Here is a 25,732-nt window from a genome sequence, read left to right as displayed (position 1 = left end):
TCCTTTCCCAAGACTCTCCGTAAATCTTCTCATGGCTTAATTAAATACTAATAATTGTGTTAAACCTAAAATGTTATGTCATCTCTGGGTGCTGAAACTTAGGGTGATTTGCTTTCTTTTAAGTTATATTCTATATTGTTTGAATTGCCACATAAGAATGTATTGTTTTTATAGCTAGAAAACGACGATAAGACTGCTGAGCGTAAAGAAAAATGATCAAAAGAATCCTAAGCAGGTGAGATGAGTCAAGTTTACCCCCTTTCCAGGGCATTCCAGACAAATGAGATACTCAGGGTTGGTTTTTCTCTTTTTATAAGACCATCCCCTCACTCCAATGGATTTTATTTTGTCTATAGTTTTTAATGTTCGCTGTCAGGAAATTCTCAGCTAACCAAAAATTTCAAGCTCTTCCCTGCTATTTTAGCCTATGGAAAGAGGAAAAACAGCTGTTAGATATAATGCTAATCATTCTTAATAGCATTAAAAGCCCTTCTTAAGTTCTGTGACACTCTGTACTAATTCTTAGTAAGTGGAATTGACCAGAGGTTTTTTTTTCCCCCGGATCCAAGAAAGTTTTTTGGTTTTTGTTTTTTTTCTGCCAGGGATAATGAGAACCACTAATGCTTAGGATATGTTTCTAGCTCAGTCTTTTCCGTTAAGGTTCTCCGTTTTCTCAGACAAGGATTTGTGAATGTATTCTGCTGTCCTGTGGTTATAATTGTATCAAGTGGTTTGGACACAGGACCAGTGGGTCTTGAGAAGGTCTTCTCATGTTACCCATTTCTCCCATGCCTGGCCCCACCCTCCTCTGCTCCAGCATGTCTGCAGGACTCTCTTCCCTCACCTCTGGTTTTAGAGTCCTGTTCTCATTAACTGTTTTCACAGACTCACACATCTTTCTTTACCGTGATCCCAAAGTTGCCCTTGGGCCCCAGTGCGCTAGCTTGGATCTGTGTTTGCGTAGCTCGGCATTCCTTTGCTCTATCAGACTTTTCCTTTCCAAATCCCAGAGAGTAGGTTGGTTTCAAATAACCCTTACATGTGCAGCCCATATCTGTTCAAACCAAACCCCTCACCCAGTGAAATCTGTCAGAGTGGGCATGCCAGGCCAGCCCCAGCTCACCCCTCAGGTCTGCTGGCCTCAGGACCACCAGAGGTGGATGGCCTCATTTCAGCCCCTCACCCCTGAGGTACCTCCCACCAAACACCCGGAATCCTCTGGTCCTTCTTGCTTCTTTTTCACCCTGGCCCCCATCTTGGCCCTTCCAGGAGAAAAGAGTGCTTGGGTTCTCTTTAGAACCTGGTATAGTAATGAAATACACTGTCAGGTCATTTTCCCTAATCCCTTTTTAAAAACTCAAAACCTGACAAAAGAGTGCAGCAGGGGCAGAAAATGTTTCAGGATGTTTTTACAAAATGGTGGGCAAAGATTTCCTCTTGAAACAATTCTGCTCTGCTGCATTTGCTCCAGAGGCCTTGACCTTGTATCATGACCCTCATGGAGGCTGCTTTGTGCTTCGGCTCCTTGTGACTGGGTCTCTGGCCCTCAGAGCTGGAGGGCAGGGCCCTGCCTTTCCATCTTTGTATCTGCCTCCCAGGGGAGCCTTGCCAGGTTGCATTTAAGAGTACAGCGGTTGGGGGCGCCTGGGTGGCACAGCGGTTAAGCGTCTGCCTTCAGCTCAGGGCGTGATCCCGGTGTTCTGGGATCGAGCCCCACATCAGGCTCCTCTGCTGGGAGCCTGCTTCTTCCTCTCCCATTCCCCCTGCTTGTGTTCCCTCTCTCGCTGGCTGTCTCTATCTCTGTCAAATAAATAAATAAAATCTTTAAAAAAAAAAAAAAAGAGTACAGCGGTTGAATTAGAATTTGATGGAGAAAAGAAAAAGCACAACAGCTTCTGAGCCCTAGTCTGAATTGCTTCAAGCTTCCCCTCATTCTGGCAAGTAAAAGTCACCAGGCCAGAGGCTTTTAAGAGCACTTCATCTTTGTGTAGCTTGTGAACCCAGGGTGCCCCCCAGTGTCGGTTAGGGTTAATCACAGTTCACCATTTCTTAGCACACCCTAGCATGGATGAGGGAGATGTATTTTGGCTTAGTAATTCTTGTCAGTCCTTATTTTCTGCCGGACGATTTTCTTGTGTTTGTCAAAAGTTCAGTCTTTTAGAGGGCTCACGAGGTATTTTGAAAAACTCACTTTGATTTGCCTTTGTGCAAATTGAACTCTGATTGAAGAAGAGCCGTTTTCACCGAAATCCATTTCCTAGCCAGAAACTCTCCCACTCCCAATCTTTTTTTTTCTTATGTGCCTCCTTTTAAAAATGTCATTGTATTTATCTTTTCAAGATATCCATAAAACTGAAAAACCGGCCAGTTCACCTTTCTGCTTGGCCCTTGGAAGGCAAAGGCATTGATCAAACAGACTTGACCAACAAGTTTCTTCTTGTTGATGGGAATTTTAAGTCTCTAAAATTGCATCTCAACTTTTTTCTGCCGGCCTCCACCCAAATGAAAACGACTTCTAAACTTCTGAAAACCTTTTTTATCTTCCTTAATCTACCACTGTGTCAAAGCATCCCTCCCATCTTGTTTAATCAGGCCGGTGGGCAGACTTCCCAGCACACCCACCTCCAGGCACCTGCAGTGGTTAGGAATCCCCACGAGTGTTCTGTGCACCAGACTTCCAGAGCCACGGAGCTACGCAAAGAAATTCCTTGTTTTCTTATTTGTTTATTAATCTTATTAATTAAAACATTGTATTCATCCATCTCACCATTATTGCTGCCTCTGGGGCTAAATATTCTCTGTAGCTCAAGCGTGCCTGCGTGTGTGGTTGTGAGGGGTATGGTGGGAGGCAAAGAACTCATTGAGACACAGAAGTCAAAACTGCCTGTTTCTGTGGCTTGAACCCCTAGAAACAGTAACTCTGTTGCCACCCTTTTGACCGTGTGGTGCTTCAACAGGATGTAGTTTGGATTTGATTCATCTGGATGACTGCTAAAGACTATTTTAGGCAGCATGATCCTGGTCAGAAGGGTTACGGCCTCAGGAAATCTCCCTTTGGCGAGGAGGAATGGCCAGAGCTTCCTTAGTTCTCCAGGGTTGGGAACTCCCTCTTTCGGAGTTACCTTAGTCCAGGAGAGCTTGGCCAAAAGGGGAGAAGGAGCTTCAGTCGGGAACCTGAGCCCTGCCTGACCTTTGGTCACCTCTGTTGTGAAAAGCAAAAAGAGTGTTGTCTGTTAAAATGCAACCGGTTGAAATAGTGCTCCCAAAGTAATACAATCTGAATGCTTTCAAATCACAGTAGTTGATAAAGTATCTAGTGCTTTGCCTGGAGCTTTGGTATATTACCGGTATTGTAATCTTGCTGTGCTTGTCCTGAGACTACTCTTGCTTAAATGAGGTTATAATTTACATACAAAAAGATGCAAGAGTCTTAAATGTATAGTTCAGTGGATTTTGGTAATTGTATACATCCATGTAACCACCACAAAAATCAAGATAACGCAACATTTCCATCTCCCCCACAAGTTCCCTCACACCCGTTTTCAGTCAGCCTCTTGACTACCCACCCTAGAGGCAACCACTGTTCTGAGTTCTAACCAAAGATTAGTTCTTCCCGGTTTTGAAATTAATATAAATATAGTGTGGAATCTTCTGGCTTTTTCAGTCAATGATAATGTTTTAAAAATACCTCCATGTTGTTGCATGTATCAGCAGTTCATTTTTTCGTTATAAAGTAGTACCATTATATAGATATATCACAATGTGTTCTTCCATTCTCCCGTTGATAGACGTTTGGGTTGCTTCCAGATTTTTGTGGGATTTCCTGTGTGTGTGTGTGTGTGTGGAGGGAGAGGGGTAAATTTTTATTGTTTTAAAGGCTGCTTTCTGGTGATTCTTATACAGGTCTTTTGAGCCGCCTCTGCTCTGCTTAGGTTTTCATTTCTCTTGGATTTAGTGCTAAAAGTGGAATTGCTGGGTCATATGATAGATGTATGTTTAACTTTATAAGAATCTAAAGTTGTACCATTTTACACTCCCGCCACCAATGTGTGAGACTTCCGCTGGTCCCACACCCCTGCCCACACGTGGTGGGCTTTGGAAGGTATCTCGTTGTTTTAATTTGCATTTTCTGAAGACTGATGATGTTGAACAATGGTAACTCAAAGTTAAGGCTGTTTTTTGTTTTTATTTTTGGTTTTGTTTTAAGGAATCTTCACTTTTTTCATCTAGAAAGTGGGATGTAGCAATGTCCCAGGGGAGCCTAAGCTGAGTATGTTATCTTAAGCACATCTCAGAGGCTGGTCCGGGCGTGCCTGTAAGGACTGTGACCCCCTGAGGAAGGAGGAGCCACCTGGGGTAGGAGGACACAAAGGAAAAAGAGCCAAAGAGAAGGACATGAGGAGATAGTGCACTTTCTCTTCCCGCAGCTTTCAGCTCCTCCTTTTTCAGTATGAGCACCAGTCAGAGGGAACGGCAGATGAACTATAAAAGATGTCCTTGAAGGAGTCATTGGAGCCTAATGGAGCTCAAGATAGGAAAGGGGAATTTTGATACTGGGTAAAGGAGCCTTTGGGTCCAGGCCTATTAGTAATGAGAGTGGGACCAAGGTTAGCACACAGAGCAGCCTTGGCTCTACACAGCACTGGCTTTAATACCGTCACACTAATCCTGACTGCAGCCCCTGCCTGTGTCTCCAGGCCCCGATGTGCTGCCTGCTGGCCCCCCAGCCCTGCCCTCTCCCTTCACTCACGCCTTGCTTAGAGCCAGAAGGGACGAAGCTCGGACATCCAGAGACCGGAGGAGGAGGGAAGCGGATGGGAGAGGCAGCTAGGTGGGTTCTGTACGGGCTGAGTTTCTAGCAGAGATGGAGGGCTGCTCAGATGCCCCGGCGGGGGGGGGGACCCGAGCAGCAGAGGAGGCAGCAGGATGACTGCCCTCCCTTCAGCCTTGGAAGGGTGACAGAAATGGAGAGCAGAAGACCAGGCCACCAGCAGTCTGGCCTTGGCCCTTGACCCCTTAACACTAAGCCCACCTTCCTGCCCACCACTAGGCCATGGCTGCTGGGCCCCAGGCTGGGTGATTTTCAGTATTTGTAAGCATCTCAACAGAGCAATAAAGCATTTGGAGAGAGAGAGAGAAGTAAAAAGAAACGGAGTCAAACAGTTAAGCCTGTATGGCATTTCCTGAAAAAACTAAACACAGAATTATCCTATGACCCAGCAATTCCACTTTTAGCACTAAACCCAAAAGAATTCAAAGTAGGGACTTGAAGAGATATTTGTACACCAGGGTTCATAGCAGCTTTAACAATAGCCAAAAGATAGAAACCACCGGTGCCCACTGCTGGCTGAATGGCTAACCAAATGTGCTATACACATAATGGAATATTCTTCAGCCTGAAAAAAGGAGTGAAATTCTGACATACGCTACAATATGGACAAACCTTGAGGGCATTAATGTAAGTGAAATAAGCTAGATGCTGAAGGACAAATACTGTATGATTCCCCTTAGATCAGGTGCCTATCGTAGTGAAATTCATAGATGCACAAAGTGAAGTGGTGGTAGCGGGGGCGGGGAGTAGAGGTGAGAAATGGGCAGCCACTGTTTAATGGGTATAGAACTTGGGAGATGAAGAAGAGTTCTGGAGATAGCTGGTGATGATAGTTGCACAACAATGTGAAGGTATCTAATGTCACTGAATTGTACATTAAACATGGTTAAGGGGCGCCTGGCTGGCACAGTTGGAAGAGCATGTGACTCTTGAGCTCGGGGTTGTAAGTTTGAGCCCCACATTGGAGATAGAGATTACATAAAAATAAAACCTTTAAAAAAAATTAAAATGGTAAAAATGGTAAATTTTTATGTTATGTAGATTTTAGCACAATGAAAACGCATAAAAAAGCAATGAAGTAGCCTGCTCAAGGTCATACAGCTAGTGACCAGCAGAAAGAGGACTCCAGCCTGGGTGGTCTGACTCACAGCCTGAATTGTCCACCCCTTTCCAGAGATGCTTCAAAGTTAGGCGGTGGCGCATGGGAGCAGGGCATCCTAGGGCTTTGCTGGATATTGAAGGCCTTTGTATCTGTCAATAAATTCCCAAAACACAGAAACAAAAGACACTACAGGGTGATGGGAGGGACAGCATTCATGCGTACATATGAGATGTTCCCTGGGCATCTCCCGACATAGTAGCAGAGGAGCTAGACTGCTCTCAGTAACAGGTGGGAATGAATGATTGATAAGCTTATTTTAACCCAATTTTTTAACAAATCTGGTATAACAGAGAAATAATAGCTAGGGAAACAAAGCTTGACAGATGTGTGATTTACAATAAGACATGGATGTGAAATCCAAGTACAATATGACTTTTTAAATTACATGGTGACCTCTACTTGGCATACTTTTTTGGCTGTACAAGTTATACCAAAATCTAAAGTACCCTTTTGTTTATTCCTTTCTGCTTAACATGATTCAACAGATTAAATGTTCAGCCTCAGGAATTTGGCAAAGAACATACTATAAACAAATATGTGATAAATGCTGGAAGTGGCAGGACATGTGAATCACTGTAGGAATACCAAAGACAACGCTGTTAATTCTGGGCAGGTCTGTTGCATTCACGGGGAGCTCTAGAGAGGTGAAGTTGGATGTGGGCCCTGACGTGCGAATAGGAATTTTGCAAGCCAATAACAAGGGTGAGAAAGAAAGAGCCAAGCTGAGACACAAAGGGTGTCTGTCACCCGGGGGTACAAGCAAGACAAGGTGATAGGGTAAGACTGGAAGTTGGTTTTCTTAGGAAGAACATGTGCATGAGAACTGCCTGGGCTACTGTTTGAGATGCAGGTTTGGGGACCCACCCCTGCCCTCCTAAATGTGGATTTTTCTAGGAGCAGAGGCTGGGAATGTGCATTTTCAATACTGTTCCCTGTGATTGTATTGCACACAAAAGTGCCATGGAGGGCATCGCTGAGCTGGAATGGGGAGGCATGCCTGCAGGGGAGTGTGGTGAAGCAGGCTGGGGCTGGGTTGAAAAGGGCCTCATAGGGGCGCCTGGGTGGCTCAGTCCTTAAGCATCTGCCTTCGGCTCAGGGCGTGATCCCAGGGTCCTGGGATTGAGCCCCACATCGGGCTCCTCTGCTGGGAGCCTGCTTCTTCCTCTCCCACTCCCCCTGCCTGTGTTCCCTCTCTCGCTGGCTATCTGTATGTCAAATAAATAAATAAAATCTGAAAGAAAGGAAGGAAGGAAGGAAGGAAGGAAGGAAGGAAGGAAGGAAGAAAAAGAAAGAAAGAAAGAAAGAAAGAAAAAGAAAGAAAGAAAGAAAGAAAGAAAGAAAGAAAGAAAGAAAGAAAGAAAAGGGCCTTGTGTTCTGGTCAGTGGTATTCAGCAGGTAGACAGAAGGCAAATAACTCATGGACACTGTCTGGAAAAAGGGGAGAGGGAAGGAAACGTTAAGGCTGCCGTAGAGCACTTCATGGCTGATAGGGTTTCATGGAGCCAGGCTCCAGAGAATGGGGGTTTCATCAGCAGGAGTCGGGGAAGAGATCCTGCTGCAGGGGAGAAGAGGTGAGCTGTGCGGATGGTGGTCGTGAGTGCTGGGAGAAGCCTGTGAACCTTGATGATGATATCCCTGGGCACGGTGACGGACACCAGGAGGCTGGAGCTGAGAGGAACCTGAAGAGGAGGAACGCTTCCCAGGTCCTCAGTGTCGGTCTTGTGGAACCCAGCATGGGCCTCCCAGCCCTGACTGCCATGGCTTGTCTCAAGGAACCTGGCGGGGTCGTGTGGTTGAAGCCAGGTACTTTTACTAAGGATGCTGTTTCCCCATTCCTGAAGATTAGTAGGCAATTTGAAGAACAAACCTCCCCTGCCCTTATGAAACAAGAATACAGATTCTCTAGGAAACATTTGGTTATTACCTTGTTTGTAGTACTAACCGTTTATAAGCTGCAGGTGTTCTCAGAAAGCATTTGATGGACAGTGCTGCCCTCGACCAAGACCCTGGGGTGGGGGCGGGCAAGGAGAATTTCTTAGCTCTTCTTACTATGTGCCACCTTTACTTGTTCTTCAAGGTGCATTTAAAAGTATGTAAGGAGGAAAATGACAACCCCTATAGATCGATTTTATAGCAAAAAGAGCTTATAACTTAATAATGAAAACTAACATAAAACAAAATGCCTTCATCAGGAATGAAATCCAAAGCCTTCTGAAAGTCTGGTTCCCAACATCCATTTGAAAACAAGCTTCAAACTACCTTCGTTAGCTCTGTTAACTTTGAGTCCTCGTAACATAGAAAAAACAGTGACCAGTTCCTGGCCACTTATCCTGGGCACTACTGATATTCTGGGCTGGGTAATTGTTTGGGGTGGAGGAGTGGTCGTGTGCATTAGAAGATACTTAGCAGCATCCGTGGCCTCTGCCCACGAGATGCCAGTAGTAACTCCTCCTCTAAGATCATGACAATCAAAAACGTTTCCAGACATCGCCAAATGTCTCCTGGGGTATAGTTACCGGAATTAACAACAACAAAAAAGACAGGGTTCCTAGTTACATGTGAGTTTCAGATAAACAACACATAAATTTTCTCGTATAAGTATGTCTCAAATATTGCATGGGACATACTTATACTAAAAAATTTTTTTAATCAAATTTAACTGGTGGCCTGCCTTTTATGTGTTCACCCTCTGGCAGTGGTGGGGGTTTGGACAACAGGATTGTTGATGTTTTAAACAAGATGATGTGTGTGAGGTGCCTGGCAAATGGTGGGTGTGCTCTAAATATTCTGGGAATATGGTGCAGGCCACGAATCCCCTCCACCTGTGTCCCTCTTGGAGTCCACAGCTGGTACTCACATCTTCCTGTCTTTTACCAAAACTGTCATCAGAGCGGGTACACTGTCGTGAGCAGAAAGGGAGCCCACAGGTGAAGCTGTCAGGGCTGGGAACTAGCGTTCCAGTCGAGGCCGGTTTCCTGGCCTGCACTGGAGCCACCGGCCGGCCATCTGCTTGGGCTCCAGTGCTTCCTCACTGTGGGCTTGCCGAGTTATTAGATCATTTCTCTAAGCAGCCGCCACAGAAGGTGATAGCGAATGAAAAACTGCTGCCTTTGTCCCAGACTCCTTCACTCTGGGTTTGATTTTTCTGGCGCCATAAGCCCTAGAAAACCATTCCCTGGGATACGCCAGGACCAATCCTTTCCACAGTCAGTAGCTGCGAGGAGCTTCTTTCTGGTCCAAGATTAATGACCCAAGCAGGCAGCCTTGCCAGAGAGCAAAGGTGAAATTTAACTCTGGGTAGATGCCTGACATTTTGAACAAAAGGGAAGGGGCAAGGGAGGAGAACAGCATTTGTGCGTCTTCTGCAGGATTATAAATCAAGGATGGCCAGAAGTGAACTGGGTCTCTGCCAACTGTTGAACTGATGTGGGCTCCTCTGTTTTGTTTTCAGACAATCTGAATGAAGCATGCTTTAAAGATGTATTGTCAGAAGTGTCCCTTTGAGTTAAAAACCAACTTATTAATTCCTGAGAATTTTATTTTTCCAAAAGGAAATTCAATCTGTGTGAGATGTATTAAGTTTGTCCAGGAGAAAATACATCCTTTGCTGTAGGGGGAAGCCCCCTTTGCTGTCTGGCTGTGGGTGAGATATGCCATTAGAAGCTGGGGAAATGGGTCAAAGGCTTGTACAGCTTTCAGCTAGAAGATGAATAAGTCCTGAGGATCTAATGTGTCTACAGTTCTATATATATTATGGTGACTATAGTTAATAATTCTATGTTGTATACTTGAAATTTGCTAAGAGGTTGATCTTATGTATTCCCTCCACAATGCCCCTGCAAAAAAAGTAAGGTGATGCATGTGTGATTTAACTTATTTGTGATAATCATTTCACAAAGTGTGCACATATCAAATCATCCCATTGTACACCTAAAACATATACAATTTTTATTTGTCCATCATACCTTAATAAAGCTGGAAAACAAAAACAAAAATGGATCAATCTGAGCACTAAAGCAAGTTCCACTGTATCTCAGAAAACCACCAAACATATGCTCTTAGAAATTTTAGAAATCAGTCACAAAAACAAAACAAAAAACTTCCTATATTTAGAAATTAAAAAATAAATATGTTTTCAGAAAGTCACTTTGGAATGTCCTAGGCAAAGTGATTATAAAGGAATCCAAGAGTGGGTTCTTCATTGGTTAATTACATAAGCATTTGCTGAGTGACTACTCTTTGTCATATTTTATACTAAAGATGAGTAAGACATGGCCCGTGGCTTCATGGAACAGACTTGCAGATAAATCCTCACTCTCTCCTGTGGCTTTTCTGTCAGTCACTGTGCTAAGCACTGTGGGAATTCACAGGATAGCAAGAAAACTCACTGGGGGAAGTAAATACCTTCTAGTGTGTCCTGAAGAATTTACAGAAGCCATTTCTCCCTACTTGGTCAATAGAAGACTGAAGTCTAGGAATTCTCCAAATTGATACGGGTGAGGAGTAGTGAAGACGCCAAAGTATTTGTTGGTAGCAGTGTGGAAGGAGGGATCATGAGGAATGAGGATGCAGACAGAACCAGGAGCCAGGTCTTGGAGGGCCTGTGGTTACACTGAAGAATCTGGGCTCTATCCTGAAGGGTCTACACAGAACCACTGGACAGGTTTTATGCTGGTGAGTGATAAGATCTGATTTTTATTATAGAAGGATCTCTTGAAGACTAGGAAGACTAGAAGCTGGAGCTCTATTAAAGAGAGAAGGCATTAAACTGATTTAGCACGAGGGCTATGGTCAGTGAGAAGAGAGAAAAGCCAAAGTGCTGGAACCTCTGAGGCCCACTGCTGGGCTGGTGCTGCCCGTGTGTGGCTGGACCGTGGAGAGGTGCAGAGCACCAGGGCTCAGGACCATATCCATGACCTGCGTACTTCTGTATTTCAGAAGTCGTCACAGCCATACAGACCATGCCAGCTGCACGCCAGCCCTGGGAGGATGACCCAGGGAGGGAGATCAAGGCCCTCAGCTAAAGCAGAGATGGAGAGAACAGGAGAGGTTTGGGCAAAATACAGAAAACAGAGTTACATTTCCCAGTGGCTGGCTGGACATAGAGAAGGATGAAAGTAGAGGCTGACTGTCCCAGTTCTGGTGTGGAAGGCTCTGAGCAAGGTTGAGTGCCTCCACATGGGCCGGAGCCTTTCAGGAAGCCTCTGGTGTCAGTGAGCTAGGAACCTGAGACGATGTGAAGGGTGTGGTGTTAAATTGGATACAAGTGAACAATAGCTGGTGATGGGGCTAAAAGGATAGACCTCTCCAGAGTTGCTCTGCCATCACTGCACTTGGAAGGGGCCTGCGATGTCGCCTTCCTTGAGGCGCAGCCCCAAAACCAGGGCTCATGTGATTGCATGTCATGTGGTTGCGTGTATTTCCCAGCCCATTAGAATGGAATTTCTTTGACATGAATGACAAAGCTCTAAGGGTCGTTTTGGGCCTGAATCATGAGCTAAGCAGCTGTTTCACTTGTCAAGTGTTAAATGATTTGTTCTGGATCAGAGACTACAAGGCAAGAAATGGGGCTAGAAAAAAGCAACAGGTAGACAGGGCAACAGTTAGCGAAGATGTATGAGGGTGACCTTTGGCATCAGCCACAAAGAGCACTCAGGCTGACCTCTGTTGTCATAACACTGGAAATATTATGGCCCTCTCCTTATCCCCACCCTGGGGAACTATCTTTCACCTAAGAATGGATTCCATTAGTATTTTTATGCCACATCATGGAAAATCTTCCAGGAATGGATAGAGAGCTTTTGTTGATCACAGACAAGATCTTGCTAAGGCCGTGTCCAAAGAACAAAAAGAAATCCTGATCTGGAATAAAACAGGGGCCCTGAAGTTGTATGGAGTGCTGCTTAGAAAAAAAAAAGTATTTTACTTACATCATACACAAAAATAAACTCAAAATGGATTAAAGACCCAACCTGAGACCTCAACTATAAAAACTCCTAGAAGAAAACATAGGCAGTAATCTCTTTGCCATGGAGCATAGGAACATTTTTTCTAGATAGGTCTCCTGAGGCAAGGGAAACAAAAATAAACTACTAGACTGCAGCAAAATAAAGTTTTGCACAGCAAAGGAAACTGTCAAAAAAACTAAGAGGCAACCTGCTAAATTGAAGAAGATATTCACAAATGGCAGATCTAATAAGGAATTAATATCCAAAATATATGGAGAACTTATACAGCTCAAAACCAAAAAACCCAACCAATTTAAAAATGGGCAGAGGACCTGAAGAGACATTTTCCCCAAAAAGTCATACAGGTGGCCCATAGACACATGAAAAGACACTCAGCATCACCCATCATCAGGGAAATGCAAGTCAAAACCGCAATGGGATACCACCTCACTCCTGTCAGAATGGCTAGTATCAAAAGACAAGAAATAACAAATGTCGGTGAGGATGTGGAGGAAGAAGAACCCTTGTGCACTGTTGGTGCATGTAAAAATGGTACAGCCGCTGTGGAATATAATATGGAGTTTCCCCAAAAAATTAAAAATAGAAATATCATATCCAATAATTCCACTATGGGGTATTTACCAAAGAAAACGAAAACACCAATTCAAAAAGATAGGTGCACACCTGTATTTATTGCAGCATTATTTACAATAGCCAAGATATGGAAGCAACACAAGTGTGCATCAATAGATGAATGGATGAGATGTGGTATATACATCCAGTGGAATATTACTGAGCCATAAAGAAGAATGAGATAGTGCCATTTGCAACAACATGAATGAACCGAGGGTATTATGCTAAGCAAAGTAAGTCAGAGAAATACAAGTTCCATATGATTTCATGTATGTGTAATCTAAAAAACAAACAAAAAGCAGAAACAGACCCATAAATACAGGGAACAAACTAATGGTTTCCAAAGAGGAAGGGAGTGCAGGAATGGGCAAAACAGTTGAAGAGAGAGGGAGATACAGGCTTCCATTTAGCAAATGAATACATCATGGGGATAAAAGGGACAGCACAGAAAATAGAGTCAATGGTATTGTCATAGTGTTGTGAGGTGACAGATGACAGCTACGCTTGTGGTGAGCACAGTATAATGAACAGACTTGTCAAATCACTATGTTGCACACCTCAAACTAATGTATGTAACATTGTGTGTTTAATTCAATTAAAAAACAACTAAAAAGTATTTTAAGGACAGCTACTTTAAAAGCAGATCAGACTGGGTTGCTAATATACAGAAAAAGTATCGTTATTTTGCCAGGAGTCTTCTACCAACCTTTGGGCATTTGTGTCAGAACAACCTGCAGTTCACAAGTTTGTTTTAGTTTTATTTAGTTAAGTTTTTAAAGTGCTCCATTTCTTATCATGGATCTATACTCCAAAGAGAATTTCTTGTGGTTTCATCTGTTCCAGGTACAAGATCTTAGAATCAGAGAGAAGCTTAGCCCTAAAATGGCTTTTGAGTCTGTTAGTCCAACTTTCTATCTAATGTAAGAATTCTCAATAGTTATGTTTGCTTTTCAGTTTCCTAAGCCTGGACATCAGCTTATGCAAGAGTTTATGTATTAATATAAACCTACAAACATACGCAGTTGTTTTTAAGTAAATATTTATATAAGATAGAGAAGGAAAGTCAATGTGTGCCTATATATACTGTAAGATAATAAATATGAGTATATACAACGTGTATTTACAAAGTATTGAGCTGCATTTATATGCATTTATGATATAAGCTTCATTTGTATGTGGTCAAAATTTGCCAGTTCTATAGGCTACTGTAGTATATAGTTACATAAAGGTCTTCGATAAGATTTTAATAGATCTACATTATCATGTTATTAATATTATATTAATGTCTGTCTACAAAAGAAAATCCCAAAGGATCTTTGTTGAAAACAGAAACACATCTACACACATTTTATGCTATCACCTTTTTTAAACTCTTAGACTCTTTCTTTCACTGGAGCTTGGGAAGAACCATGCTTGAATGAGTCATACATGCTTGCACCAGGAACTCTTTCTGGAAAGGTACTCTTGTTTACTCTTTTCATATTTGAAGCACTCACAGAAGATATTCCAGAAAAAAATAACCTTGACAAATAAGCCCTTGAATTTCTGACTTTCAAAAGCCACCAGGAAGTTTGCTTCTTTGAAAGCAGGGTAGGGTGACAAGTCACACTCAGGAACCAGAGGCATTCCTCCTGCTGTTGACCACTCACTCTGTGCATTCCTAATGGTAAGACCAGAGCTCAGAGACAGAAATAGAGAAACTAGAGGAAAGATTAGCTTGTTGCTTAGGCCTGCTCTTAGAGACAGGTGACTCCTGCAGTTATTTGGACTTGGACCCTTGGACCCTCTCCCTAGAGTGTATAATTCCAGTTGAATTGACTCTTTTTTTTTTATAATGATTTTTTATTATATTATGTTAGTCACCATACAGTACATCCCCTGTTTCCAATGTAGTTGAATTGACTCTTGCCTTTTAAAGGCATGGTTACATGCTGCGGGCAGATCCCTGCCATTTTTTTTTAAAGATTTATTTATTGGGAGAGAGAGAGAGAGTACAGAGGGGCAGAGGGGTAGAGGGAGAGAAGGAAAGAAGCAGACTCCCTGTCGAGTGCAGAGCCAGACACCAGATCGGATCTCACAACCCTGAGATCATGACCTGAGCCAAAATCATGAGTTGGATGCTTAACCAGCTGAGCCACCCGGGAGCCCCCCTGCCATTTTTTTTTTTTTATTGTGATTACTTTGTGTACCAATGTCAGCAGTTGTGCTACATGATTGGCTCAAAATGCAACTTGGCTCTGCCCCCAGGAATCCAGAAGTAGCCTGTGACTAGAGTTACTGGTTTAAAGATCAAAGGTCTGTGAATATTGTTTCCTTTGCAACCTGGAGACGTCAGGGTAGTCTCTGGCACTTTCTCATTGCTCTCCATCAATAGCACTATAGTGTCAATGTTCAGATTCATTGCAATCAAAATGAACCTTGTTTAGTTCTGAGAATTGTATGGATGCTGAATAGTGTCAAAATTATCATTCCAGTTTCCTTATACTTTCTCTCTTCCCATCAGACCTTGAGAAAAATCAAAGGCTTACAACTCTTTGAAAAGTTTTTTTGTCCTTTTTGATTAAATAGTATAACAAGGCAATAGAATACTCAAATAATGCCAGAAGCGAAAGTCCCCTTTTAGTACCCACTCCCTACCCTGAGTAGCCATTTAAAGTAGTTAAGTGTATACCTCCCCTCCCTTGTTTTCTGGATATAATATGTTTTATGTGTCTGTAAAAATGAGATTACTGTTTACACTGTTTGAAAAAGAACTTTCTCACTGAGCAGTGTAACTTGGACATTTTCCAGATCAGTTTAGAAAGATCTACCTCATTCTTTGCAAGTAGTTACATGGTGTGCTTTTCATGGCTATACCATAGTTGATTTAACTTTTCCCCTCACTCTGGCTTCTTTTTCTTTCATTTTTTTAACAAATGAGGAGGAGGTGAAAATTTCTGCTATCAGCACTAGAGGCTGTCCAGCTACATCTGGTTCTAAAGTCACAGATGACATTAGATGGATGACAACCTGAGTTTCTAGCCAAGCGTTAATGTTTCACGTGGATTAGACAGTATTTATATTGCAAACCCAGTAACCTGTTGAGGGTATAAAACTTTATTTCTGTAGGAATAAAATCAGAAATTTATCTGATCATTGTTCCCTTCCTAAGTGTGTTGCCACTCAAGAAAATGGATTTTGAACTACTTTTCCAAAAAGAGTTTTAGTTGTCTCTGTGCCTTGTGAGTGAAGACCACTGACCAATAAATATAGGCGATTTACTTCTTAGCTACTAAAAACTTGTCTCACATATATGTATTTGTTATAAATACTGATTGCTAATGTTTAAGAACATTAAATCTGTGTCTTGCACCTAAAATCTGCCTTCTTGGGGCACCTGGAGAGCCCCCCCCCACCCCCGTCGGGCTCCCAGCTTAGCGGGGAGTCTGCTTTTCCCTCTCCCCCCCTGCTCGTGCTCTCTCTCTCTCTCTCAAATAAATAAATAAATCTTAAAAAAAAAAAAAAAAAAAAAAAACTGCCTTCTTACCAAAGACTGCGTCCTACAAATATTGCAAAACTGGTACTCAAATATAGATCAGTAAAGTATGTGCTCATTCACGAGCGCAACAGCAACTAAGCCCCAAAAAAAGAGCATGAAAGCCAGCATTCTTCTTCCACATGCATCACATACTTCTGCCTTGGCACCCTGAAAGATCTCAGACAGTCGTACAACTGCGGAGGCAGCTAGTTTCTGCAGTCCTAGAGCACGTTGGCTCGAGGCTTGTAAATGGCCTTGATTACTATGTGAGATGCATAATGCTCTTATTAGCGCCACACTGATTAGCGCTGTGCAGTAACCGCTTTCTGTAATACCCTAATTGAGGTTCTTCCATACATGGAATTTACATTATATGTAGATAAATCCCTCAGTATGACATTTTGATGGGTATTTTTTAACAAAGTCCAGAGGACAATTAGAACCACCACCCACACCAAGAATCACTTCTTTTTTTTTTTTTATAAGACAAGAAAGGCATGGTGCCAACAGAGGACTCATTTAAGACAATCCATTTTTCTAAGTGCAGATGAGTGTCTAAATGCAATAACCCACTTCCCTAGTTGTATGGGTCCTGGTTTCATATTCTGGTCCTTCATTCCTATTGATGTCTCCCTGCTTCCTGCTGGTGGTGGTTTAGGTGTTATATCACTCTCAAATTCAGATGTAAACCATACTGAAATCGAAATGGGGAGGGGTCCCAGGAATTCATGGCTGAATAATTATGGTGGTCAGTGTTCTACCACTTCATTCTTTTATTCATTTTGGATCCAGATAATGGTATTTTAGTTTATCAAAGCATCTGCAGGGCCATTTCTCAAGACTGTCACTGTGTCTGTCCCTCATCTGGGACACAGAATATCATCCATCAGTCTTTGATCCCCTTTCCCAGGGCCATGTCCTAAAAGGGGAGTAGCATTGGTCTCCCTTTCTAGGACTCCCTCCTCCCACTCGAGGGTCATCCTCCCTTTCTCCAGGTCAGATGGTTGTGATATAGAAGGAAAGAGTTAGGGACCAGGTATGGCACAACCTGTCTTGGCTACTTTCATCTACTTCTTAAGTATTGAATTGGATTGTATCTCTAACTTGAATGTTAGAAACTTAAGAATTAGCTCTTTGTTCAGGACCCAAATCAGAAAAGAAATTTCGCTTGGGCTCTGTTGAAAATACTCTTTCAGATAGACACCTCTGCTCCTTCTGTACTCCCACTATACTTTCTTCATAACCTGTTCCAGCATGTGTGGGACTGTTTGTTGTATCTGTTAACTAATCTGCCTCTTCCCCTAGACTAGAACTCCTCGAGGGCAGAAAAGAAGTCTTACTAGCCTCCACTTTGTGGAACATTGTGACTAGCACATGTAGATACTCAATGAAAATATGAATGAATAAACAAAGTAAATTAAGGTGATCACCAGGCAGTAGGGAAATGCAAATTAAAATCATGATGAAATACCATTACACACCTACTAGAATGGCAAAAACAAACAAACAAAAAACAAAAACAAACAAAAAACCCGAACAGACAAAACAGTGGTAGGAAGGATCTGTAGCAGCTGAAAGTATCACACACAAGTGAGGGGAATGTAAAATGATACAGCCATTGTGGAAAACAGTTTGGCAGTTTCTTATAAAACTAAACATAAACTTATCCTATGACTCCACTAACCTGCTCCTTGGTATTTACCCAAGCAAAAAGGAAAACTTTGGGACACAAAGCACCTGACTGAAATGTTGACAGCTGCTTTATTTATAATCACCTAAAACTGGAAACGATCCAGCTGTCCTTCAAATGGTGAGTGAACAAACTGTCATCTAGCCACACAAGGCAGTTGTACTCAGCAGTGAAAAGGAGCAAACTGTTGATAAGTGTAACAATCCACACGGATGGATTATTCTAAGTGTATAAAGCCAGATTGAAAAAGCTGTGTACAGTAGAATTCCATTTAGATGACATCCTGGAAAAGGTAAAACTATGGGGACAGAGAACAGACCAATGGTTATCAGTGGCTAGCAAGGGAGGAAGGGTTGACAGCAAAAGGGCAGCAGGAAGGAATGTTTTGGGGTGATGGAACCAGTCTGCCTCTTGATTATGATGGTAGCTACATGACTATTCATTTATCAAACTCATAGAACTGGTAATCTGAAAAGGTAATAGATTTTACAGTATATAAATTACTAATTTAATTTGAAAAAATAAATCAAGGTTTGCTGTTTAGTGTGAATTTTAAAAATGTCAAAAGAAAACTAGTCTTATTAGCCTGCAGTGATTTGTCATGTGTTCAAATACTCACACAAACGCACTGTGAGAGAGTGTGGGTGTGTTTTCATTTAGCACATGTTTAAGGAGCACCTGTCTATGGACCATGACTTGCTATAGGCACTGAGAATGTATTGGTGGGTAACAAAAGCAGAGTTCCTACTCTCCCAGTGCGGAGAGGGACAGAGAGTAAACGTGTCACCAAATCAATGCAGTTGACAGCTTTGGATATCAGTAAGTGCTGTGGAAACAATAAGACAGGCTTTGGTGACAGAGTGGAATTGAGGGTTTGGCCTCTCTGAAGAGGTAACTTTAAACTGACCTGGAAGGTGGGAAGGAGGCACCAACGTATGCAAATATTCAGGCAGAGCAGTCCTGGCAGGGAAAATACCAAATGCAAAGACAAAGCTTGGTGATGCCGGGGAGATGGGGAGAAGTGGGTGGCTTTGAGGTCTGTTGGAAAGGTGGAGCTTGCGGAGATTGGACCTTGAATGTGGTAAGGGCAAAAGAGGAACTGAAGATGAGGTGTTGGTTTTAGGCATGAATATCTGGGTGGCTGACAATGTATCATTGGCTGAAACAGGAACACTGAAAGAAAAACAAGAGTTTTCTTTGGTAGCAGAGCAGGAAATCAGAAGTTGCATTTGGACACAATAACTCGGAGATGCCCATTAGACACCTCTGTGAAGATGTCAATAGGCAGGTGGAGGTGGGTTTCTGGAGACCTAGAAAGAGGCTATGTGTCAGAGACAGTGGCATACAGATGGTGCTGAAAGTCATAGAAATACACGAGTCTGCCTAGAAAGAACCTATATCCAGAAAACAGGACTGACAATCAATATTTAGGATATACCGACTTTGGAGAGCTAGTGAGAGAAAAAGTCAGCTAAGGAAACTGAAAGAAAACCAATGAGGTGGCGTGTCGTGATGAGGAAGACAAGGGAAAAAGTTCTTCAAAGAGAAGAGAACGGTCAGCTATATGGAATGATGTAGACAATTCGAGTAAGAAGAGGATAGAGAAGTGCCTATTAGATTTGGCAGGACAGATGACCTTGACTGGCATAGCTTCTGTGGACTTGGGGGCAGAAGCCCATTTGGGGTGAGAAAGTGGAGACAGTTGCTCATGACCATTCTTTTGAGAATGGGGACAGAGGAGTAGCATTGCAACTAGAGAGGCATGTGGGGGGCAAGGTAGGGTTTTTTCTTAGATGGCAGAGATGGGTGTGCTGATGGAATGACCCATCGAGTAAGGTGAGAGAACACCATGACGAGAGCTGGAGAGAAGGGACAGGTAATTACAGTTCTGTAATTGAGAGAGAGAAGGAGGAGAGAGAGTCTCAAGGACAGACTGGCCTTGGAATGGTTACAACAGACCAACTGCCAGTGCTCCTGAGGGAAGGCAGAGGGTGCAGACAGGCGCAGGTGGGTGGGGAGATTCAGGAGTGAGAAGGAAAGATGTATGTAGTTCTCTCTGTGTTTGTGTTCTCAAAGAAAACAGGAGGTGGGTGTCAAGTGCAAGGAGTAGAGTAGACTGCTAGAGATTTGAAGAGAGACAGAAGGAGGGGTACAACTGAGTTTTGGAGGCTGGGGAAAAGCATATTGCAAAAAACGGGGAGAGAAAGGAGTGGACCCCACCCCCTTTATATAAAGCAAGAGCACAGTGCGTGTGCGCACACATACACCAAGCAGGGGGCCGGAGCCCCACTTCACAGCTAATGAAGTACAGAAGGATGTGAACCGCAGTGATCAGGCTAAAGTTAGGCTGCTGGGCAGAAGAATCTACCCCTGAAGAAACTGCATTTTAAGCTGAGGAGAGGGAGCCTCTGGACCAGCTAGCTCTCCTCCGGGATTAGATTCAGTTTGTAGTCCAGTTTCCTCCGTGGGCGGAAAACTGCTCAAATGGAATCACATCGCACTCAGTCTCTTCCCCCAGTGATGTGATGTTTGGGAGCAGTGAGAGTGAAGGGCTGTATTTCTAAGACCAGGTGTCAGAAAGGAGACAGGTCATTGGAGATGCCTTCAGAGAAGTCCAAGCAAAAGCCAGGAGCCTGAGGTTTCATAGAGAAGAACTGAACTTCTTTAGTTTAATTGCTGTCAATCATGTAAGCAACAGAGCTGTAACTGCAAAGAGAGGCTATGGCTTTCTTAATGCTGGTGTAAGAAATCACCACAAACTGCCTGGTTTCAAACCACCCAAGTTTATTATCCTAAAATGCTGGAGGTTGGAAGTCTAAATGGGTTTGCAGGGCTCCTGGAGGTGGGAGGGGAGAAGACAGCCCTTGCCTTTTCCAGCTTCTGCAAGCTGCCTACATTCCTTGGCTTGTGGCCCCGGCTACATCTTCCCAGCCAGCACTGCAGCACCTTCAGATGTCTCTCTGAGCTCCCACTTCCCTCGTCACATCTCCTTCTCTCTGTCTGTCTTTTATGAAAAGCTCTTCTACTTATGTAGGTCGGACCTTGCTCTATGATATAATCAGTCTACCTCAAGATCCTTAACTGAATTGCACCTTCAAGGTACCTTTGTCATATAGAGTCACGTGGTCACAGGTCTGGACATGGGGATGAGGACATCTTTGGGCAGGGAGGGAGCCCTGTTCTGGTGCCAGAAGCTTCCAGCTCTATCCACTAGTGTGATGTAATCCTGTGCTGTAGCTTTGCACTTGCTTCACTTAGCCATCTACAGCTTTTCTTTTGGTGTGTTAAACAGTATGATCTAGAGCTTCTAAAAAATAAAAAGATATTCTTTATAAGAAACTTTCAGATCAAATGTGAAGTGAACAGGGGCGCCTGGGTGGCGTAGTCGTTAAGCGTCTGCCTTCAGGCTCAGGGCGTGATCCCAGAGTCCTGGGATCGAGCCCCACATCAGGCTCCTCTGCGGGGAGCCTGCTTCTTCCTCTCCCACTCCCCCTGCTTGTGTTCCCTCCCTCGCTGGCTGTCTCTCTCTCTCTGTCAAATAAATAAATAAAATCTTTTAAAAAAAATGTGAAGTGAACAAGGTATGTTTTCTCTATTCCACCAATTTTTTTTCTGTGGTTTGGATATTTGGGACTTTGGACCTTCTCCTAAAGTTTATGATGTGGTTAATTTACCAATCCATAGAGTATGTATTAAATTCCCAGAAAATGTTTATTAATCATTTGATTGATGTAGCATGTCACTGATGTTTGTATCATTTGTCAACAAATTCTGCATTGATGAGCCAGTGTGCATAGACATGAGGCTGGGTGTGGTACACGACTCTGCTTCAAGTCCGGGTGGAGAAGATGCTGATATGTAATGTCAGCTTTGTGGCCCTGAGGAAGTTACATCACCTTCAGAATCTCACTTGGCTTCTGTGTAAATAATGAATAAATACACTGCTGTCCTGGGGATGCGGTATAAAACACCTGACTTTTGTTCACAAAAGGCCTTATAAATGCCACGTGTTGCTAAAAACTAAAATTTTGTCTCATGAAATTCATGTATGTCTCTATATATTTTCTCTCTGTTTTCAATTAAATTTGATACTCTTCATTATTTCTCTTTTAGAATCACGTTTGAATTTAGCTTTCAGCCATTTTATATTCATTCAAAAATTGGCTTCCTTTTAGTTCTTTTTTTCCCACTGTTATTTAAATTTTATGAATATTATTTTTTACTTATTATTTCATTTCAGCTTTTATTTAGTTCTTACGCTTAGCTTTAACTAGGGGACTATGGCAGTGGGATTCCTGGTTATTCTCAGCAGTTTTCCTTAGTTCTTAAAGAGATTTCTGTTTGTATCCCATTATACTTATTTTCATTATAGTAAAAATACTATTTAGAAATTTTAAATTGTCTTGATCTATTTTATGACATGCACATATGGAGAGATACCACACCTGCCATTTCTTCACAATTGTACTGGTCAGGGTCCTGGCAGGAAACCAACAACACCCTCACAAGGGATCACTAAAGAGTCATGTGGAAATAATGAAAAGAAACCAATAGGGAATAATAAAGCACTGAGGAGCTAGCAGGAGGAGGGCATCTTGTACCTACCTGTGCCTCAAAGGGCACCAGGAGGGGGTGATTGCCAGAAGCTGACAAGAGCTGTGGCTGTAGGAGAAGGTCCCAGGGGATGAGCATTCCCACTGACAAATCTCCACCCAGCCAGGGGAAGGGAGGAGGGAAGCAAGGGAAAGAAATATCCTGAATGCTGCTCCCACCTTGCCAGACCCAATGGAAGCCAGTGGTCACACGAGCCAGTTGATGCCTCCATACCAGTCCACTTCCCAAAACACAGCAAGAGGGAGGGAAGGGGCAGTGATCTGGAGGAGCAAACAGAACATGTCCCAGCATAGAGGTCTATTGCAAAAAGTATTCCAAATTAATTTATCATGGCCCCTAGAATTCGGTTGTACAGAAACACACATGTACCCCCATACTTAAGCTCTGACCCCTTTGGTTTTTTTCTCTCAACACTGCTATTGGTGGTTGTAAAGTTGAGCTGCTTACTGTGGCTAATGCCCAGATCGGCTCATTCTTCTGTGGATATGAAGACTTAATACATTTGCAGTGTAGACACCTACAGTGATTGGGGGGGGGGGTCCTTGCTTTCCCAGCAGGCCATCTGAGAGGCGCTCTCCTTCACTCTTCCATTCTTTCTTTTCTAGGGTGGAGCTTCAGCATGGGGTCAGCTTACCAGTTTCACAGTTGGCGTGTGTTCGTGATAGTCTGTGCGCTGCCCTGTGTCTCCTCAGTGGTGGCCCTCACATTCATGCCTGAAAGCCCACGGTTCTTGTTGGAGGTAACATGTATTACTATGAATATTCAAGGGAGCCACACACATTGGAAAAAGTTCCTTGTTAATTCTAGCAAAGTGTGTTTGCCTCTTTGGGAAGTACGTTTTCCCTGCTACCATGGAACCCTGAAGGGGTTGGCTCATGGAGACAGGCTCTAAAAGACAAGTGTGTGAAAAAGCTGCCTCGTGGCCAGAAAGCGCTAATGCTCTTCCTCAAGCAAGTAACTTCTCACTCCGTGAAAAGACTTTGTCCTACTTTTTTATACATGAAATTTTAGTAGCCAGAGATGCTATTTCGAGTTCTAGGCACATCCATTGAACTGCTCACGTACTTAAGGAGACCCAGTGGGATATCCCATTTGTGCAATTACACCCCATTTGCTCTGACAACACAAGATGGTTATTGGAAAATCAGGGAGTATGAGTGTTTTTACTTTTAGCCCTTCATGGTCGGTTCGCATTTCTTAGGTTGGAAAACACGATGAAGCGTGGATGATCCTGAAATTAATTCATGACACAAACATGAGAGCGCGGGGTCAGCCTGAGAAAGTCTTCTCGGTGAGTACCTGCTTCTCAGTGATTCTTCTACGCCAAGGGCAGGGAAACCTTTTCTGAAAAGGCCGGATTGTAAATTTTTCTCTCTACACCAGCTACGCTTGTCTTTCGGTTCCTCATATTCCCACTTCACGTAGACATGTTGCACTCACTGGCTCTGTGTGTGCCATTCGCTCTGCATGGAATGTTCTTATGTCCCTGTTACCAAGTCTATTCTCAGTGGGGAAGGCCAGTCTAAAGCAGTGAAAATTGGATGGATGGAATTTTTTGGAAGGAACAATGGTTTAAATCTTTTTACATAGGCAGTCATTCAATTAGACTAATAATGTTTTGTCTGAAGTAGCTTTAGGCAGACATACAGTAAGACATAAGGGGGACATAAATAAGATCTTCAGGGTTTTATAAATAACATCAACTATAGGTGTTAAAGCATATGAAGCAGTCCCTCATTAAATAGTCCACTGACATTTATTTATTTCATTTTTATTTAGGAAACACATTTTTCATAATGTAAATATAGACTTAGTTTGGCCTTTACCTAAATCATCACACATTCTTCATTAGCAAAAATTTTTATGCAATGTAATGGAAAAATGAAGGTCGGTAATGAATGTCCTTCATTGAGGACCTGGAAGTCTTTGAATAGGCCCATCTTTTAAGCAGATGCACAACAGAGGATGAATTTTTTTAAATTAAAGGATCATAAGGCTGGAGGAATCTTGAGGCATCATCTAGATACTCAATGTCACCTAACCCTTCTTAGCCAGGTGAGGAAAAATCCTTTACCAAAGGCATCTTCTGTGAAGGTGAGTCTTTCCAGGGCCTCACTGTGCTACTTACCTGCTTTTTCTTCCAGAATGTTTGAGTTACCAAATTCACACATGGTCATCCATGTTGTTACTCAATTAGGTGAGAACAGGAAGAAATAGTCCCAAAGAATGGGTAATCTCAGAGTCATTTATTATGTGACTTTCAAAGTCATTACACAATTCCACCATGACAAATTTGTCTTTTTCCTTATTGTGCCTACAACACAGTGAATCTGCATGCATTCCTCCAAACCCTCCTTTTTAAGCCCTTCTTCTTATGCCCCTACCTTAAATATTGTTTTACAGGACTCTGTTTTTAGCAATTTCTCTTTTAACCTTATATATTTTCCTTAGCTGATTCCAGCTATCTCGTAATGGACAATTCTTCTGAGCTCCAGACATACATGTCAAAGGCCTTTATGGACATCTTTCTATGTTCTTCCCAATCTGAATTTCTAAGTCTGAACTTAGCACCTTAAAAGTCTTCAAGCTGCTTCTTTTTACTAAATTCTATCAGAAGATACCACCAGTACCACCAAACTGGAAAACCTTAGAACTACCCTATTTCTTTCAACCCTTTATCCCCATAATATTGAAGGAATCACTCTGTCCTATTATTTCCATCCTAAATATCACTCATTTTTCCTTACTTTTGACCTTACTGCCACTGATTTCTTTCAGCCCTCATGACTCACTGCCCCCTGGCCTTGGACTGTTTTTCAGGAATCCAGAAGTCTTTGTAGTTGGCCAGGACCTTGTTTTCTCTCACAACTCAAGATGTTTGCACATGGTAGCTCTCACGCTTGGAATGGCCTCCAAGTGGTTTACATACATGACAAATGACCTACTTCTCCATAAGTCCTAGCTCAGATTCAGTCCCTGAAGGCTTCTCTCATTCCCAAGTCAACTTGGGTGTTCTGTAAAATACATCTCTCCCATCCAGTATAGATCTCCATTAGAGGTTTTTTTCTTTGTATGGTAATGCTGAGAGTATGTGATATTTTGTTTGCATTTCCATCATCTAGTGCTGGACCTGGTACTCAGTGGGTGACCATGAATGAATGAACAAACAAACAAACATTGATGAGTAGAGAAGAAGAAGCCTCCCAAAACTAATATGTTGAGTAATAAGAACACCTCTGTGATTTAAAAAAAATCTAGAGTATCACAAAATAATGCCTACATGTAATCCATGGAGGATTTCAAAACAAATGATAGGCCTTCAGAGAAGAGAACTCAG

At 42.7% G+C, this 25,732-nt stretch overlaps 1 protein-coding gene across 2 annotated transcripts in view; it reads left to right on the top strand.

The window, feature by feature from the left end:
* The window catches only part of SV2C (synaptic vesicle glycoprotein 2C), a 153,744-nt gene that overhangs the window by 98,193 nt on the left and 29,819 nt on the right, over nucleotides 1–25,732 (top strand). For both annotated transcript variants that reach the window (XM_008691274.2, XM_008691273.2), the window contains exons 4-5: nucleotides 23,001–23,134; nucleotides 23,597–23,686. In XM_008691274.2, coding sequence (XP_008689496.1) covers nucleotides 23,001–23,134; nucleotides 23,597–23,686 — 224 coding nt within the window. The remainder of the gene's footprint in view (nucleotides 1–23,000; nucleotides 23,135–23,596; nucleotides 23,687–25,732) is intronic.

The sequence above is a fragment of the Ursus maritimus genome, unplaced genomic scaffold (assembly GCF_017311325.1).
Source record: "Ursus maritimus isolate PB19 unplaced genomic scaffold, ASM1731132v1 scaffold_5, whole genome shotgun sequence".
In the NCBI taxonomy this organism is placed as follows: Eukaryota; Metazoa; Chordata; class Mammalia; order Carnivora; family Ursidae; genus Ursus; species Ursus maritimus.
Note: the sequence above shows the minus strand (reverse complement) of the source record. Positions and strands in the feature narration are given on the sequence as shown.